The sequence below is a fragment of the Silurus aristotelis genome, assembly GCF_946808225.1.
Source record: "Silurus aristotelis genome assembly, chromosome: 1".
Taxonomy (NCBI): Eukaryota; Metazoa; Chordata; class Actinopteri; order Siluriformes; family Siluridae; genus Silurus; species Silurus aristotelis.
Window position 1 is genome coordinate 33948167 of NC_139574.1, and position 16506 is coordinate 33964672.

Sequence of the window (16506 nt, forward strand, 5' to 3'; positions counted from 1 at the left end):
AGAGTGATAAACATGGCCCTATTGCAACCTTTTGGAGACATGTTGTGGCAATCAAATTCCAAATGACCTTACTTTTCTCTAAACATGGTACATTTTCTCACTTTATTAAGGGTTTATGAGGTTTGCAACTCATTGCATTATGCTTTTATTTGCATTCTTCCCAACTGTTAAAAAAATAAATAAAAACATTAAACACAGAAACAAAAAGACACAAAACCCAACCACAAAGTGACATAAAACAAACTTTAGCATTAGCATTAACATGAGCAAAATCCAACAGTGAACTATGAGTATATATATATATACACAAGTATTAATTACTGTGAACATGAAACAGGTGCACGAACACATGTTAAACACAGGAAACGTAGTCTCTACACAAACCTGACAATTAACATATAAATCTGAGTTTAAACTGGAAAGTTGCCTTTCTGGAAAAAACCTGTGATAACCTATATTGACGCATAATTAAAGTAATGAATGAATTATTAGGAAGCTACTGATCTATTCAATCTATTTCATTGTTAGTTGTTAGTCTCATCATCAGCCCTCTTATTAGGACATGGTTTTCTATATATATTTGTTTCTACAGACACACTGACATGCTTGGAAGTTGGAACTATTACAAAAGATAATAAAATTTATATTATTGTATTGGACCCATGATTGATGTCAGACTCCTCGGGCTACCCTATGGGTGACCTTAGTTTGCAAAAAGTATTTTCACACATAATCGCCCAAATGGATTAAAATCAGCCAAGGGATAAGAGAAAAAGGATTTTGCATCCAGGACCCAGGGTTCTCAACACCTGGGGCTAAAACATAACATTTTGTGCTTTAGTGCCACCATCAGGCCAGTTAGCTCAATCTTGATTGCCTGAGTCGAGGAAAGAAGGTTGGTTTGCACAATTTGATAAAATACAACAGGCTTTCAACTTGTCGTGCTTGGAGTTTTGTGAATAATTATCAAACAGTATATACAACCAAACTGTTTTAGTACAGGTATACAGGCCCCTGCTTAAACCCTGAATCCCAAAGTCTGTTGCAAATCAAAGATCTCCAGTCACCACTGTGTGACCCATCACAAGTAAGCCAGATCCCCATTAGTTATTGTCAAACTTTTTATTGGCCTCGCATGTTTTCGATCATGTGAAAACACTTCCATTAATAGACTAGAAACTAGTGAAAGGTTTTTACTCCTTTAAATTGTTCACAATCGTATCACACCATTATTCACACAGGAACTCCAGCAAACACATGGCAGTGTTCTTCTCAGGCAAGCTAGCTCTCCTGCTAGCTCTGGAACAATGAAGGCATTAGCTATTAAGGACTTCATTAGTATTCACATATCTATATACAATGTTAATCAAAATCCCTAGAAACCATTCTTCTCAAATCTTGATTTATTGCAGCCATCACCTGGGAGATGGACCAAAAAATCAATCAAGCTAGGGCAAATCATTCATCATCTAGTCAGTGCCCTAAGAGTAAAATATGTAAATCCCCACATGTCTGTGGCAAGCTCATGACTTGGGCAGTAACCATCCTAAAATCACCAAACACAACATTAGAATAAATACTGGTAAGAACTCATGCTGGACAATATTTTAATATGTATTAAGTCTCGCACTACAGAACTCCAGGAAGAAGATGATGACCCAATCCTTATTAGCAATTGTTCTATTTATCCATCAAAAAAACCCGTATTTTATTACACTTATCAAAATCTCTAATTATCTGCTATTGATGTTGGTACATTATTTTATAACGTGCAGGAGATTATTATCTGCTTTTGAGTGAAATTCACACACAACAGTCTCCAGGGTTTATACAGAATGGCGGGGAAATAAAAAACTGTGACATTTTTGTCAGTTAGAAAGGCATATTGGTGTAAAGTGCCAGAAAGGACTTTCAGCATGTAGACCCTTTGCTTAAATATTATTTTTTATGTTACCAGTGCAGCCTTCTTAACTGACAGAAGAGGAACCTGACATGGTCTGCTGCTGTTGTAACCCACCGACCTGATGGTTTAAACATTCTGAGATCCATTTCTGCTCATCAGAATTGTACAGAGTGGGAATCTGAATTACAATAGCCTTTCTGTCATGTCAAACCAATTCTGCCATTCTCTAATAATTTCTCTCATTAACATGACATTTCTATCTGCAGACGTGCTGCTCACCAGATATTTATTTATTTTTCGCACCATTTTAAGTAAACTCTAGAGATTGTGGGTAAATATCCCACTTTCAGAACAGAATCAAACCAGACCACACAAGCAACTATGCCAATTTAAGGTTCACAGAGCTCTTGAAATGTACCTGTTTGATTTTTTCGCATTGCACTGCTGCAACATGATTGGCTGATTAGAAACCTGCATGAATGGCTACAGCCAGTGTACAACAATGTTAAAAAACTCTGACCAAAAACTAACAAAATTACTGTGGATTGTGTTTACATAAATAAGGATCCACATTGGTGTGTAACAGAACACTGACACAGAGTTGGCTTCACTTCTTCACCGGCACTTTTACTTTAATGCTTGCTGAACACTGTCAGGCTAATTGCATTAAATGTTGTATCCTCTGTACCTTTAGTGCACTGTAAATCTCGAGGTGTGTTATCTAGGATGCAGGTTTAAAGCTAATGCTCTTTAATGGTTCTCTAGAGGTTTAATCGGCCCTAAAAGGGGAATGAATTGATATTTTAAAATGTTGCCCTACTGATTCTAGGCTTCAAACTACACCGTCAATAATCTAAGGGATTTTGTCCCTTTCTGACCTTATTCATGCTGTTTTAATGTAATTATTGTTAGCAGGATATTATACACAATATATACATCTAATTAATGTGTCTTTTAGATTTTGTTAATGCAGTTTTGCTTCTTATTTTACAATAATTGTATTGTTGTATTGTGACATGTTTACGGAACGATTTTCTTACACGTCTGTGTGTGTTAACAGCATGAGAGAGAACAGATCATGACCACTAACGTCTGGCTCACTCAGGTCAGTCTCTACTTACAAACACATCAATATTCCTCCACCTTTACCACTGTTCATTGTTTGTGCTCACAAAAATACACACACACACACAACACACAAGCATGCATGAATTAACCAAGTGTCAGTAGCACCTGAGCTTTGGTGGGCAATGTCAGCTATTTGCTCACACACTTCAAATACACACACACACACACACACACACACACACACACACACACACACACACACACACACACACACACACACACACACACACACACACTTAAAGCTAAACAACTTGATTATGTTCTTCATGGTTAAAAATTCGGCTTGGCAGGATTGTTGCCTGCTGTCAATAAAGCACTGCTCCACTGCCTCATAGCAGTGATTGTCATCTATGCTGCTCAGCTCAGATCTGTGTGTGGGTGTGAAAGCTAAAATCTGATTATTTTAATGGCTCTTTTTTGACAAAGGACAAGCAGGCTGTATGCTAAATGATTACTAAGAATAAATTAGTATTCATAATAATAAATGGTACTAGAAATTTATTACCATGCCCAATTCCAGAGTATCTATGACACTATTGCTTCAGGGAGTTTTGTAGTCAAGAGAATATGATCATCACTTTGTAAAAAAAAAAAAAGCAATACTGATCATATCAAGATTAGATACAATTTAATTTAGTTAGTTTAGATTAGATCAGATTTGACTCGTTTAGATTAGATGATCATTACAAATCCAATTTACCATAATAGACAGTGTAGCATTGGGTTATGTAGAATTGAATTGGATTGGATTAGATTAGATTAAATTAGATTAGATCAGATTGGACAATCATTACAAAGCCAACCTAACATAATGGACAATATAGCACTGGGTTAGGTAGTGTTGAATTAAATTGGATTATATTAGATTCGTACAGATTGGGCAATCTTTGCAATTCCAGCAAAACATAAAAGACTATGTAGCACTGAGATAGATGGTGTTGATTAAGATTATATGAAATTAAATCAGATCAGTGATTTGGATTAACATTACAAAGCCAGGAAACCATAATAGATAATATAGCATGGGGTTAGGGAGTGTTGAATTAGATTAGATCGTTTACATTTATGAAGTTTGAGGGTGGTTTTTGGCATACCAAACCTCCAAATGTTGGACTTTTTTCCTTTAGGCCATCCAGTCATTGTTGCTGGCCTACCACCATTTTGACATTGAGACCATCCTTTACAATACCTGGTGATGACAGGGGTGAGGATGATAGGAAGGAAATCATTGAGGGTTGTGGCTATGGCAGTGACATGTTTAAGCAGAAACTTGTTTAAAAGGCTTTTTCTGTTATATTTTACGTATTACTTACCTTAGAGATGTTTCAGGGAACTATCAACCTAAACATATTGTTTATTCGAAGTACTACCTCTGCCAAGCAGTCTGCTGGTATGAGCGTCACGTGAGCTTCAAGTGTTTAAAAATAGACTGTAGAATGTTGATAAATTTTCATTCTGGGAAGTTGTACCGAGACACTAGAGATTCTACACATACCTACCAAATGGCCATTCAATATCCTGTTTCAGAAAAACACTAAGATGAAATCAGAATCAATCACATTGGACCTTCAGTGACTTGTTTGAAAGGTTGTAAAGAATAACTAAACTCAAAATCATGTCGAGCAAGCACACTAAATCTGTCCATGAGCAGTTGAACAGCTTTCTTTGGATTCTTTTTAATCTGTACTATTCTTTCTATTTGATTTTAAGTAAATGATGGTGGATTTTGATTGTTTTGCTCAGGAGTGGCAGGACTACCGTCTCACATGGGACCCTGATAAATTTGACGGAATGAAGAAGGTCCGCCTTCCCTCTAAACACATCTGGCTGCCAGATGTAGTCCTCTACAACAAGTGAGTGACTAAATTTCTGTCGTCTCTGTGGTATGTGTCCATTCCTACAGTTTACTCTTAAACGCTTTTTACCAATATGCACTCACATACTTACTGTTTCCAAACTCACATCATCTCATCAATTGAAACACAAAAGCATATGAATATGCGCTGCATTTAAATACCCACAATACGTAAATGATTTAAACTGGGGGTTGCCAGATACCAATTCTTCATACAGTTCACTTTTGGACAGTTGCATCAGTATATATAATTACACATTGGGAATAAAGGATTCAGTTTTTGATTACTCAAGAAATTCTGGATAAAATCTTGCACCATAATACATGTGGTGCAGGATTTCTATAAGTACATGTTCTTGCAAAAAATAAATCATCAGTACTATGACAGTATACTGACCCATGGCTTGCCCAGAAAAAAATTCATTTGCATAGGCCGCCTCTCTTCACTTTGCTGAGAAAAGTTCACCCACATATTCTCGTTTTCTTCCAGTGCTGATGGGATGTATGAAGTGTCCTTCTACTCCAATGCTGTAGTCTCCTATGACGGCAGCGTGTTCTGGCTGCCACCAGCAATTTACAAGAGTGCCTGCAAGATCGAGGTGAAACACTTCCCGTTCGACCAGCAGAACTGTACACTTAGTTTTCGCTCGTGGACATACGACCGCACTGAAGTGGACCTGGTGTTGAGAGCCGATGTGGCCAGCATGGACGACTTCACACCAAGTGGAGAATGGGACATCATTGCACTGCCTGGGCGCCGCAATGAGAATCCATCAGACCCAGCCTACGTGGCTATCACCTATGATTTCATCATCCGCCGCAAGCCACTGTTTTACACCATCAACCTGATAATCCCATGTGTGCTGATTACGTCACTGGCTATTCTGGTGTTCTACCTACCTTCAGACTGTGGTGAGAAGATGACGCTATGCATATCCGTGCTGCTAGCGCTCACGGTTTTCTTGCTGCTCATCTCCAAGATTGTGCCACCTACATCTTTGGATGTGCCACTTGTGGGAAAGTACCTGATGTTCACTATGGTGCTTGTTACCTTCTCCATTGTCACTAGTGTGTGCGTGCTTAATGTGCACCACCGTTCACCCACTACCCACACCATGCCACCATGGGTCAGAGTGGTCTTCCTTGATAAGCTCCCTGCCCTACTCTTTATGAGACAGCCCAGGAATAGCAGCGAGCGTCAAAAGCTACGGCAACGCCGGCGTGCCAACGAGAAACTCGGCATCTCTGGTCAGGAGAGTGGCGAGGCATGTACGTGCTATGTCAATCGGGCTTCGGTCAAGCAGTTTGGAGGAGAGGCAGGTGAAAGTGGTGGCGAGTCCACAGAGGGATTGAATGGTCTAAGGGAAGGAGGGCGTGAGGGCACCTCGGCTTTGCCACGGGCAAGGCAGCAACCTCCTGCTGCTCTTCCTCAGGGCCTCCTGGGCCAGGCATGTCCAGGCTTTGATGAAGCTGTAGAGGGAGTGCGCTTCATTGCCAGCCACATGAAGTGTGAAGATGATGATCGCAGCGTGAGTCATGATCTTATATATTGCTTCACTTTGTTACATCTTTCATCACTGTTTTAATTTAGCGATCCTTTGCTAATTAAGGCTTACATATAACTTTTATAAATTGTTATTATTGTATACCCTTCGAGAACTAGTCCCATTGATCACACCTTACTATGAAAGTGCTACATCTGATGGGGCCTCACTTAAGTGGATACATGTAGAATGTATTCCTTGGATAATAAAAAGTTGTAGATTGGAAAGTGGTTTTACAATAAACTTTCCTTTTTTTTTTTTTTTTCCTATGGTTTGCATATGTTAAATTTCACACTTCAGAGATTTTTGAGAGCAGTAATATCAATATCAAAATATAGTGTATTTGCAGTACTATCTCTGCCAAGCAGTCTGATGACACAGGCTTATATTTAGTGCTTTGACAGAAGAGCACTTAGAAATGGAGATTGAAAACTTAGAAATAGTGTGCATAGCAACCAAATGATCATTAAAAAGCCTGTTTTAAAAGTAAACAAACAATAAAATGAAATCAGTATTACATAAAACACATAGAATTTTCAAGAGATTTGAGAATATGGGAATTTAATGTGGTAGATAAAATATTTTTTATAATAGAGTAAAACTTTCTTTCGGCTTCTACCATTAGGGGTCGCCACAGCGGATCAGCCGCATGTTTGATTTGGCACATTTTTACGCTGAATGCCCTTCCTAACGCAACCCTCCCCATTTATCCGGGCTTGGGACCGGCACTAATGCTTGTGCAACCCTAATGGCTGGGGTTAGTTCCCTGACCGGGGATCGAACCCGGGCTGCGGCGGTGAGAGCACTAGACCACCGAGTTCACACCGAAATTCTGCTTCGGCTCTATTAATATTTGCAGTGAGAATTTACAAAATATAAAAACCTTTAATCATCTAAAGAATTTTTAAAGGATCTCGTTACTTTAGAGCTTCAAAATGCTCTGGGCTCCATCTGCTCTATTCCTGCCAAAACAGATTGCACTGGAAGGAGCATTGTTCTTATCAAAAGAGATGAGTTGGCAATGATATAATAGTGCATAGACCAAACTCTTGTAGGTTTTGGGGACATGCAGTAAAATGATATTGCAGTAGCTTTTGTCACTACTTAACTAATTTAAAATGTTTTTCAATCAAGAATTATTTCATCATCATTCCAATAAAAAATAGTAAACTGGACTATAGATACAGTTGGAATTAATAAATTATTAAGACACCTGACTTTTCCATTTGCATGTGGATCTTCCTCAAACTGGTACAATGCTAGATCATTATATTTTACTTCCAGAAACCCAAACCTGTTCCAGCCTGACAATGCCTGACTTTAAACAATAAGCCTGCACTTATAGATGAATGAGCACAAATTTTCCACAGCCACACTCCAAACATCTTTCCATAAAAGTGGAGGATATTAGAATAGCAAACCGCGAGTAAATGTGGAATGGGACCTTTAAAAAGCACATACAAATCCTGTGGTCAGGTGTCCGCTCACTTTTGTCCAAATAGTTTATTTGTTATTTACAAAAGTATATTATTTATATGCAAATAATAACAAAGATAAAACAGTATATTGCAGATCAGTCACAAAATATCGCAATACATTATATACTTATTGGAATATGGCCTTTTGTCTATACGACATAGCTCTAAAGAATTTACAAATGTTAAAATGTATACACACACACACAAACAGAGAGTTTAAGGGTGACAAGAAGACTAGACACACAGGCAAGAAAAGAAATGACAAAGACAGTGCCAAAGAAATAAACATGGGGGAAAAAAAGACTACTCTATGTTAAATTTTGCCAAGGCGATTTCATTTGCAGAATTGCTTACCTCAAGGTTTTTTTTTTTTTTTCCCGACTCTAGAGACTGTTCTTGGAAATTCTAGATACTGAGTATTTTCTGAACTACTCAGTCCAGCTTATTTAGCACCAGTAGTCACAGGTCAAAGCCAAACTGCCAATACATTTTGTCCCATATTACTATTTAATTTAAGGATCAAAATTAGCTAACAATCTTGACCCATATATGTAGCATTTTATGCATTATGTTGCTGAAACATTGTAGCCTAGAAAAAGAATTGCTAAAGCTCCAAAAAAAAAGTAGGAGAGACTAGAATGAGAGAGAGAGAGAGAGAGAGAGAGAGAGAGAGAGAGAGAGAGAGAGAGAGAGAGAGAGATTATTATCATTTCAAATTATTTAATTAAGAAAAGGACTTACTGTGACCAGGATGAGCATGCTGCAGACGTAAACAATGATCAGCTCAAAGTCAGTCAATTTTATTTCTTAGAGACTCCTAAAACTTCTAAACCACACCCCTCAGTGCCACACACAAATTATTATGATTGGATAATTGCATGAATAAAATGTTGCACAGGTGCTCCTATTAAAGTGGTTAGTGAGTGAATGTTATAAGTGCACTAATTTAGGCAATATCCATACTAATTTTCTTTCTTTTGAAAACGCATGTTCCTCTCTGTTTTGGCCTTTCATCCACATCGAGACGAGTTTTTCACATCAAGTTTTTAATTAATTAAATCTTTCAAAGATCTTCCAAAAAGGGATACATTTGAAAATCGCCGGTTCCGCATCGTAGTGTGAACGGTGAAAACGGAGGTTTACAAAATGATGACGCATTTTTTAGTCACGTGACATTGACTTTCCTCAACATTGCAGCGAAGTTCCGGAAATGTAATAAATGTTTGTCTGATTTGACGCAGGTTGAAGCACCACCTCTATCACACCGGTGATCTTCATCCCAACCCGTTCTCAGCCATATTCATGAATATAGTATTTTCCTTCATGATATCATTGTTGTCCTTCCCCTGATCTTTTTCTCCTACAATTTTCTCCACCAGTCTATCTCTCGTTCACTCGAACACTTCCCTCAATCAATGTGTAATCATGTAACCTACCCTCTCACTCTTTTCATTTCATCTCAACATATCTGTCATTCTACACCCTTTCTTAATTTTCTTTTTTTCTATTTAAATTCTCTTTGGAGCTTTCTCTTCATGTGTTTCATCCCATTTTTTACATTTTGTTTCACTTCTTCATATTCCCCCAAATCCCCTTGGGTTTACTCTGCTGTTATTCTCTCTTCCACAGGTGAGTGAGGACTGGAAATATGTTGCCATGGTGATCGATCGCCTCTTTCTCTGGATCTTCATCTTTGTGTGTGTCTTTGGCACAGTGGGAATGTTCCTGCAGCCGCTCTTTCAGAACTCGTCCAAAGCTATCATCAACACTCCTGGCTGACCAGTCAGACATTGCCACCTCACAGAACGAATAGAGGAGGAGAGAGCGAGCACTCGTGCCCGAGGGTGGAACTTAGACTGGGACTTTTCAGCCATAAATCCTCTAAGGTTTTTTGGAGACCTTTTTGGAATATCTAAACACAATCAATAACCACTCAGCAATTTTTTTTAATGCAAAGCACCTAGCATTCAATTACCCTCCCTCTTCTCTTTTGAGTGACAAAATCAGGAAGAGAGACAGACTGACAGACAGACAGACAGACAGACAGACAGACAGACAGACAGACAGACAGACAGACAGACAGACAGAGAGAGCACACTTCACTCTGCCAGCAAACCAATGTTATTCTCTGCAAGCAGCCTGCTAGATTGAGCCATCTGTACCCACGAGCTCCACCATGCGACAGCAAGCGAGCATACAAACCATTTATGAGACTAGTGACTGCTCATTACTGCAGGAGAAATGGGTTTAAATGAAAACACCTTTTATTTATTCTGAAATTTTGCCAGTATGATGGTATGATTTGCCAGTATATTTTCTGAGTTTATGGTCAACATGTTATAGTGCATTACACATCCAAGCCTTCCAAGTCATTGTTTCTGTACGAGAACACACCTGAATGCTTATTTTCTGTCTGAATGCAATATTGTATTATTCTATTATCATAGCGAGAATGTGTTTTAAAATGAACCGCTCATGACCATTACGCAATGATCGCGGGGAAAATGGATTGTGACGAATGATAGAGCGGTGTAGATTCTCCATTCACAATTGTGATAAAAAAAAGAAAAAAAAAAAGAAAGCTGTAGTGAAATATGAACTGTTGCCGAATGTTGCCGGGGAAAGAGTTTTGAAAATGGAATTGGAAGAAAAGTGTGTAAGGAAGTCTAAATAGGTCAAAAATATATCAGATCCATTAAAGTTGATAGGCATCTTGGATTCTATTAGGCCTTTTGCTCTTTTCCTTCTCTTCTATAATCTTTCCATGTTTTGATTCCATGTGGCGCTTACATTTGTGTTGCCATTTGCTACGAATGAACGCCGAAGCAAACACAGCGTATTATTAATGTTTTCAGACTCTCTCATTTGCGGTGGTGGGGTAACAATACACCCCTGCACTATGCTTGTACCATAACCTTTGTCTGCACAGCTGCCCTTCTATACATTCGACTAATTCTATCTCATTGCTTCATTCGTATCCCTGTTTTCAAATTTACATTAGAGAGATATCCTAATGTCATTATACTCTGTATTGTGAAAAAATATCAATAAGAATTTTAATCACTCACTTGCCTGTGACGTATGATTAGGATTCGCCTACAGAAAGTCTCTTGAGCAGAGTGGTTTTTACACAGTAATAGTCTGTTACTGTTTTTCAGCATTTTCTAAGCCTGGTGTTTCTTAAAAGCTGAATATAGAATGAAGGTGGTCAATGAAAAAACATATCTGACAGCATTTACAGAAAAAGAAATCCAATTTAGATGATTCATTACATTCGTCCTCAGATTTTACTGCTTATATACATTTCTGCATCATCGCCTTAGGGATATGAGGCCATGTTTCCAATCTTCTTAATTAACCTTAACCTTCCTTAATAAAAAAAAGTATATTGAAAATTCTATTATATCGATATTTTTAATTTTATTAACATTAGCAACCAAATACTTCCAAGAGAAGTGTTATGCTGCCAAATAAAGATGCACCTCTACGCATTCATTAAACACATTTCCACTTACCTACAATTATGATTTATGAATACGTGTGTCCTACTTCAAAAGTTTATAAGCTGCTTCTTGGAATGTAGTGAGCAAAGACTTTGTTTCCCTAAAACCTTTTAGTTCCTGCATTAGAAAAAGCTGCACTAGTAAATGGAAATGTGCGTTGAGGTTCAGTATTGGAACTGCAGTGTGGGTTGATCCATATTAATATAGAGTTCACATGTCACAGACTAATATTTAGCCAACAATAGATTTTAGCTAGTCCATAATGTTTTTTTTTTCTTTCATATTTTTATCTAAATGCTTCTTATATAAACCCAATAGACAAAGCAAAGAAAAATAAGTGGAATTTCACATAACAAGTATAAACAAGAAACTTAACACTAACCCTAACTACCCTTCTACCCAATCATTTAAACTATCCCTCCTCCCTTAATGGCCCAAACCACTTAAACTCTTTAAAAAAATCATAAAATTACTGTAATTCAACTGTACTAAAAAATAGAGCTAACCTTCTATTCAAGTTCAGTAATAAAAGTTGTTCCCCCTCTGGGATTAAATCTATTAGCACTATTGTATTTGCACATACACTATATGGATAAAGTTTTAAGACACCTGGCCAAGATTGGTAAGTGCTTTTTTAGCATCCCATTGTACTACATTTAATTCCCATTTGCTTTTATTAATACCTTCACTCTTCTTGGAAGATGTTTTGCAAGATTCTGGAGTGTGATTGTAGAGATTTGTGCTTATTCAACTACCAGGCGTATACAAAAGTCAGGTACTCACTTGTGTTTAATAGGGTTGAGGTCAGAGCTCTATAGCAGGCCACTCATGATCTTCTATGACAACCCATGTAAACTATATCAGGAGCATTGTCATGCTGGAACAGGTTTGTGTCTCCTAGTTTGAGTGACGGAGAAATATATATATCTAAAGACATCCTATACAATTGTGTGAAAAGAAAGACAATTGATTGGGATTGGGAAAAAGTGTCCCAATATTTTGTTCATAAAGTGTTCTTTTTCCTCTATGTGTTTGGAAGTTGTGGAGCCTGTTATTCTTAGTCTGTGAAGGAATATTAGAGATATAACAGCTGTATCTTCTGCCAGTTACAAACAAAAACTTCACCCCTAAGCATTTCACACAGGACACTAATCACAGTGAATTTAAAATGTGATCTTTATTATAATGTTAATAAAGATGACATGGCTTGGTATTGAACAGACACAAAAAAGTTTTTTTTAATAAAAATGAAAGGAAGAAGTCCAATATACAAATTTTCAACAATGACCACCTTTAAAATTAGTTTTTACTCCTCAAATTTTCTTCCGTATGACCCAAGCTCACCAACAGATGTGTTTTGTGGACAAATATGTGTAGAATTATATATATTTGTGGTGTTAGAGAGCATATATATATATATATATATATATATATATATATATATATATATATATATATATATATATATATATATATACACATATATATATATATATATACACATATATATATATATATATATATATATATATATATATATATATATACACATATATATATATATATATATATATATATATATATATATATATATATATATATATATATATATATATATATATATATATATATATATATACATATATATATATATGTGTGTGTGTGTGTGTGTGTGTGTTTGTGTGTGTGTGTGTGTGTGTGTGTGTGTGTGTGTGTGTGTGTGTGTGTGTACGGGTCTACATATACCATTAACTGCCAGCTTTTCTCTCTCTTTTTTCATTCAGTGGTCATTTGTTAGTTTTAGTTTAGAGAGAGATGAGACAGCACCTACTCCTTTTTAGCACCTTTCTCTGTATTGAACTCCTGAAAGAAGTCATTGCAGGCCACGGTGAGCGCACCGACCAGGATGACAAACTCTGTAAAGTCCACCTCGCCATCATTGTTCGAGTCCAGGTCACCCATCACCTTCTCTACAGCATCCTTGTCCTGTGCATTCTGTAAATATGTGAGAGCTCTAGTTAATTAAAGTTAAAGTTTTTTTGTATAGTATTTTTTTTTTTTAACAAAGCCTTCACATTATACATAAAATCGTCTTACCCCCAGATAGTTTCCTAGCTCTTGGGTAAGCAAATCTTTGAGCTCACTCTTACTAAGTGTGTATTTGTCCCCTTCATTACCAGAGTACTTGTGAAAGGTCTGGATCATCAGCTGCATGGCGCTCTCCAGGGTGGTGGCGTTCTCCGAGTTCAGGTTAGACATTCTGGGTCAAGACTATTTAGAAAAAAAAAAATACATATAGATTTAGGTGACATTCAAGGAAACTGAAAAAGTTAAAGTCTCATAAAATTCTGTTTCTGGGCTCTACGTAAGTGTCAAAAAGGGTCCAAAATTTTTATTTGTGCTAAACAGTAGCAAAAGGGAACGATGGTGCCAGAAGAGGGCTTTAACTAGATGAGGGAAATGTGAGTCTGCTGATAAGAGTGAAATCTTAAACTGAGAAACACACTTTGAACCTAGAGAGCAGAAGAGGAAACTACACGGTTGAGTGTAAGGTGAGCTCAGTTTAAGCTTCACTGCACTGGGGTCAGATAAGAAGGCTCACCCACACACACACACACACACACACACACACACACACACACACACACACACACGAATCACAATTACACCCAGGGCAAGTATATTAGTCAGATTTGCATTGTAATTGTGCTATTTCGTAATAAAAAGTATTTCGAATAGCAAATCATTATAAAATGTATTAAATATAAAAATATTTCAGATTGTAAGAAAGCAGAAAACCTGATCTAATGCTAATCACATGTCGTTCAGTATTTAAATCCATTTATATTACATCCCACCAAACTTAATCATTTAAATATATAACTACATAAAGTATATAACTATTGTATGGAGTTATGTACAAATACATCAACTATATATGCATATAACGTTATTATCAGTGCCACATTTCTCAGTCTCTGTCATTCATTTTACCATCTATCCATCCATCCATACATCTATCCATCCATCCATCCATCCATTTACCTGTGTGTCGAAAGAGTTTTGTTGTAGAAAAAAAAGGAATCTAGCGGCTTTGTAAGGGAAATAGATGTAGACTCTGCCTTATATACCTCTCGTGCCCTCCTCTCATTCACGCCCTCCCCTCCTCCTCTGTCTCCTTCTCCCCATCCCTTCAATGCCTCTGCCCACCTGTCACTATTCTCTCCTCCCTCTCTGTTTACACTCATTCATTCATCCCATGTTCTTGGCCTCTAAAGACCAAAAACACATCATTAAAACATGAGGCTCAGATCACAGGCTCGTCTTTATTTTCCATCACTACTACGGCCGTAAATAGATTGTTTCCTTATATGGAAAGCGAAACACGTCACGAAGGTGTAGTTATACATTCCAGTGCTTGTCGCATTAAATTTTTAGAATGTGATAGTGCAACATGCTGATCTAAATGATTAAGAGCTGTAATCAATGTCTTAATCACAGGCATCTTTATTAAAACCAGGCCATAAAAACAAAGGACAGTTTGAATTGATGGGTAATAATTCTGTTTAATTTCTGCATTTCTAATGAACCAAGTAGAAAACTGTAAAACAATCAATCTAGATATCAAATTGAAAAAAAAATTATCAAGTAAACAAAACTCAGATATACGTGATCAATTTTAACTAGCCTAAGGGCAGAATTGTTTTATTCTCTGAGCTGTGGCCAAAAAAAAACCTTATATTCTGTAATATTTCATTGGACCACCCTTTGCTTTGATTATGACTTGAATTCACCAAGGCATCCTTTAAATAAACGTATTTACCCTTGCACTTGTTCTGTCCAGAACTGCATTCAGTTTTCACCAAGATCTTGTATTGATGATGGGAGGGTCTTCTCCAGCACATCCAAAACATTCTCGATGGGGATATGGTCTGGAGTCTATGGAGACCAATCCATGTGTGAAAATAATGTCTTGTGCTCCCTGAACCACTCTTTTACAATTGAAGCCTAATAGGAGGAGAAGAAAATTGCTTATTCGGTATATTCAGATAGTCAGCTGACCTCATTTGCTGAGCTACTTAACTTAACTTAGGCCGAACCTGACCAACTAAGGCAACCCAGATCATAGCACTGCCTCAACAGGCTTGTAGGTACCAAGACTGATAAGTGTATCATGGTTTCTGCCTATCACTCTAAAACAGGGTAAATCTGGACCCATCACACCAAAAGATCTTTGCCATTGCTCCAGAGTCCAATCTTTATGCTAACCAGCAAATTGAAGCCTTTTTTTATTTATTAGTCTCACTGATAAGTCATTTTCTTAAGGCTACATTGGTGTTGAGCTCCAATCCCCAGAGTTCTCTTTATATTGTGCATGTAAAAGTATTTTTAATTCATTATTAAACGCAGCCATGAGTTCTACTGTTAATCTTGTTGTTTTTGTTGTTGTTGCTTTAACAATTTCCCTTTTGAAGTGATATCTTATCATGATTATTCAATATTTATGTCTGACCTCATTTCTTCCTCAAAGATGATGGTTCACTGTCCAGGTTGCAATAATGCATTAAACAGTTCTTAACCCAATTTTAGTAGTTTCAGCAATCTCATACTTATTCTTATACAATATTTTGGCCCTTCTAAAATAGAGTAACACCTTTTCCACGCCCACAGGATACGTCTTCTGACAAGCTACTCACTGAATCAGTTAGGGTTAAGTAACCAGTTACAGCTGAAACATATTAATCACTGCAGCAATTATCCCACTGATGCTCTTACTTATTTGCTCAGTTAAATCCAAACAGTGACTTCTTGGCTGAACAGTGCACGTCACCTACTTTTCCCCCCAAAGAGGATCAGTCAAAAATCCCTACAAGATCACAACTCCTGTTCTATGAAATGTAATTTGAGTCCCACCAAAGTGAAAAATAAGCCCAAGTTAAAAATAGAAGATTTATGACTTTAAAATGTACATGCAACATCTACAATGTGCAAAATAATAATTAAGGCATCATATTGAAACATCAGTGCTCTGTCCAGATATTGAAGGATTGTGAGTGATGGCTTTGTAACAATGTTAAAAACACTATATCAAAAT

At 37.1% G+C, this 16506-nt stretch overlaps 2 protein-coding genes across 3 annotated transcripts in view; one reads left to right on the forward strand and one right to left on the reverse strand.

Annotated features, from left to right (window-relative positions):
* Nucleotides 1-12820, forward strand: part of chrnb2 (cholinergic receptor, nicotinic, beta 2) — a 28029-nt gene extending 15209 nt beyond the window's left edge. The window contains exons 3-6 of the mRNA XM_083537712.1: nucleotides 2964-3008; nucleotides 4775-4884; nucleotides 5377-6415; nucleotides 9538-12820. Coding sequence (XP_083393838.1) covers nucleotides 2964-3008; nucleotides 4775-4884; nucleotides 5377-6415; nucleotides 9538-9687 — 1344 coding nt within the window. The 3' untranslated portion in view covers nucleotides 9688-12820. The remainder of the gene's footprint in view (nucleotides 1-2963; nucleotides 3009-4774; nucleotides 4885-5376; nucleotides 6416-9537) is intronic.
* A 261-nt stretch (nucleotides 12821-13081) lies between these two features.
* s100t (S100 calcium binding protein T) lies at nucleotides 13082-15292 on the reverse strand. Of its 2 annotated transcripts, XM_083540111.1 has the most exons (3): nucleotides 14457-15292; nucleotides 13509-13682; nucleotides 13082-13406 (listed from the first exon to the last, which is right to left on the reverse strand). In XM_083540111.1, exons 2-3 carry the CDS (start codon nucleotides 13668-13670, stop codon nucleotides 13239-13241), a joined length of 330 nt encoding a protein of 109 aa, XP_083396237.1. In that variant the 5' UTR covers nucleotides 13671-13682; nucleotides 14457-15292; the 3' UTR covers nucleotides 13082-13238. The 2 variants fall into 2 exon arrangements, with proteins under 2 accessions (XP_083396237.1, XP_083396236.1); XM_083540110.1 differs by lacking the exon at nucleotides 14457-15292 and having other exon boundaries at nucleotides 13509-13998.
* Nucleotides 15293-16506: the final 1214 nt, after the last annotated feature.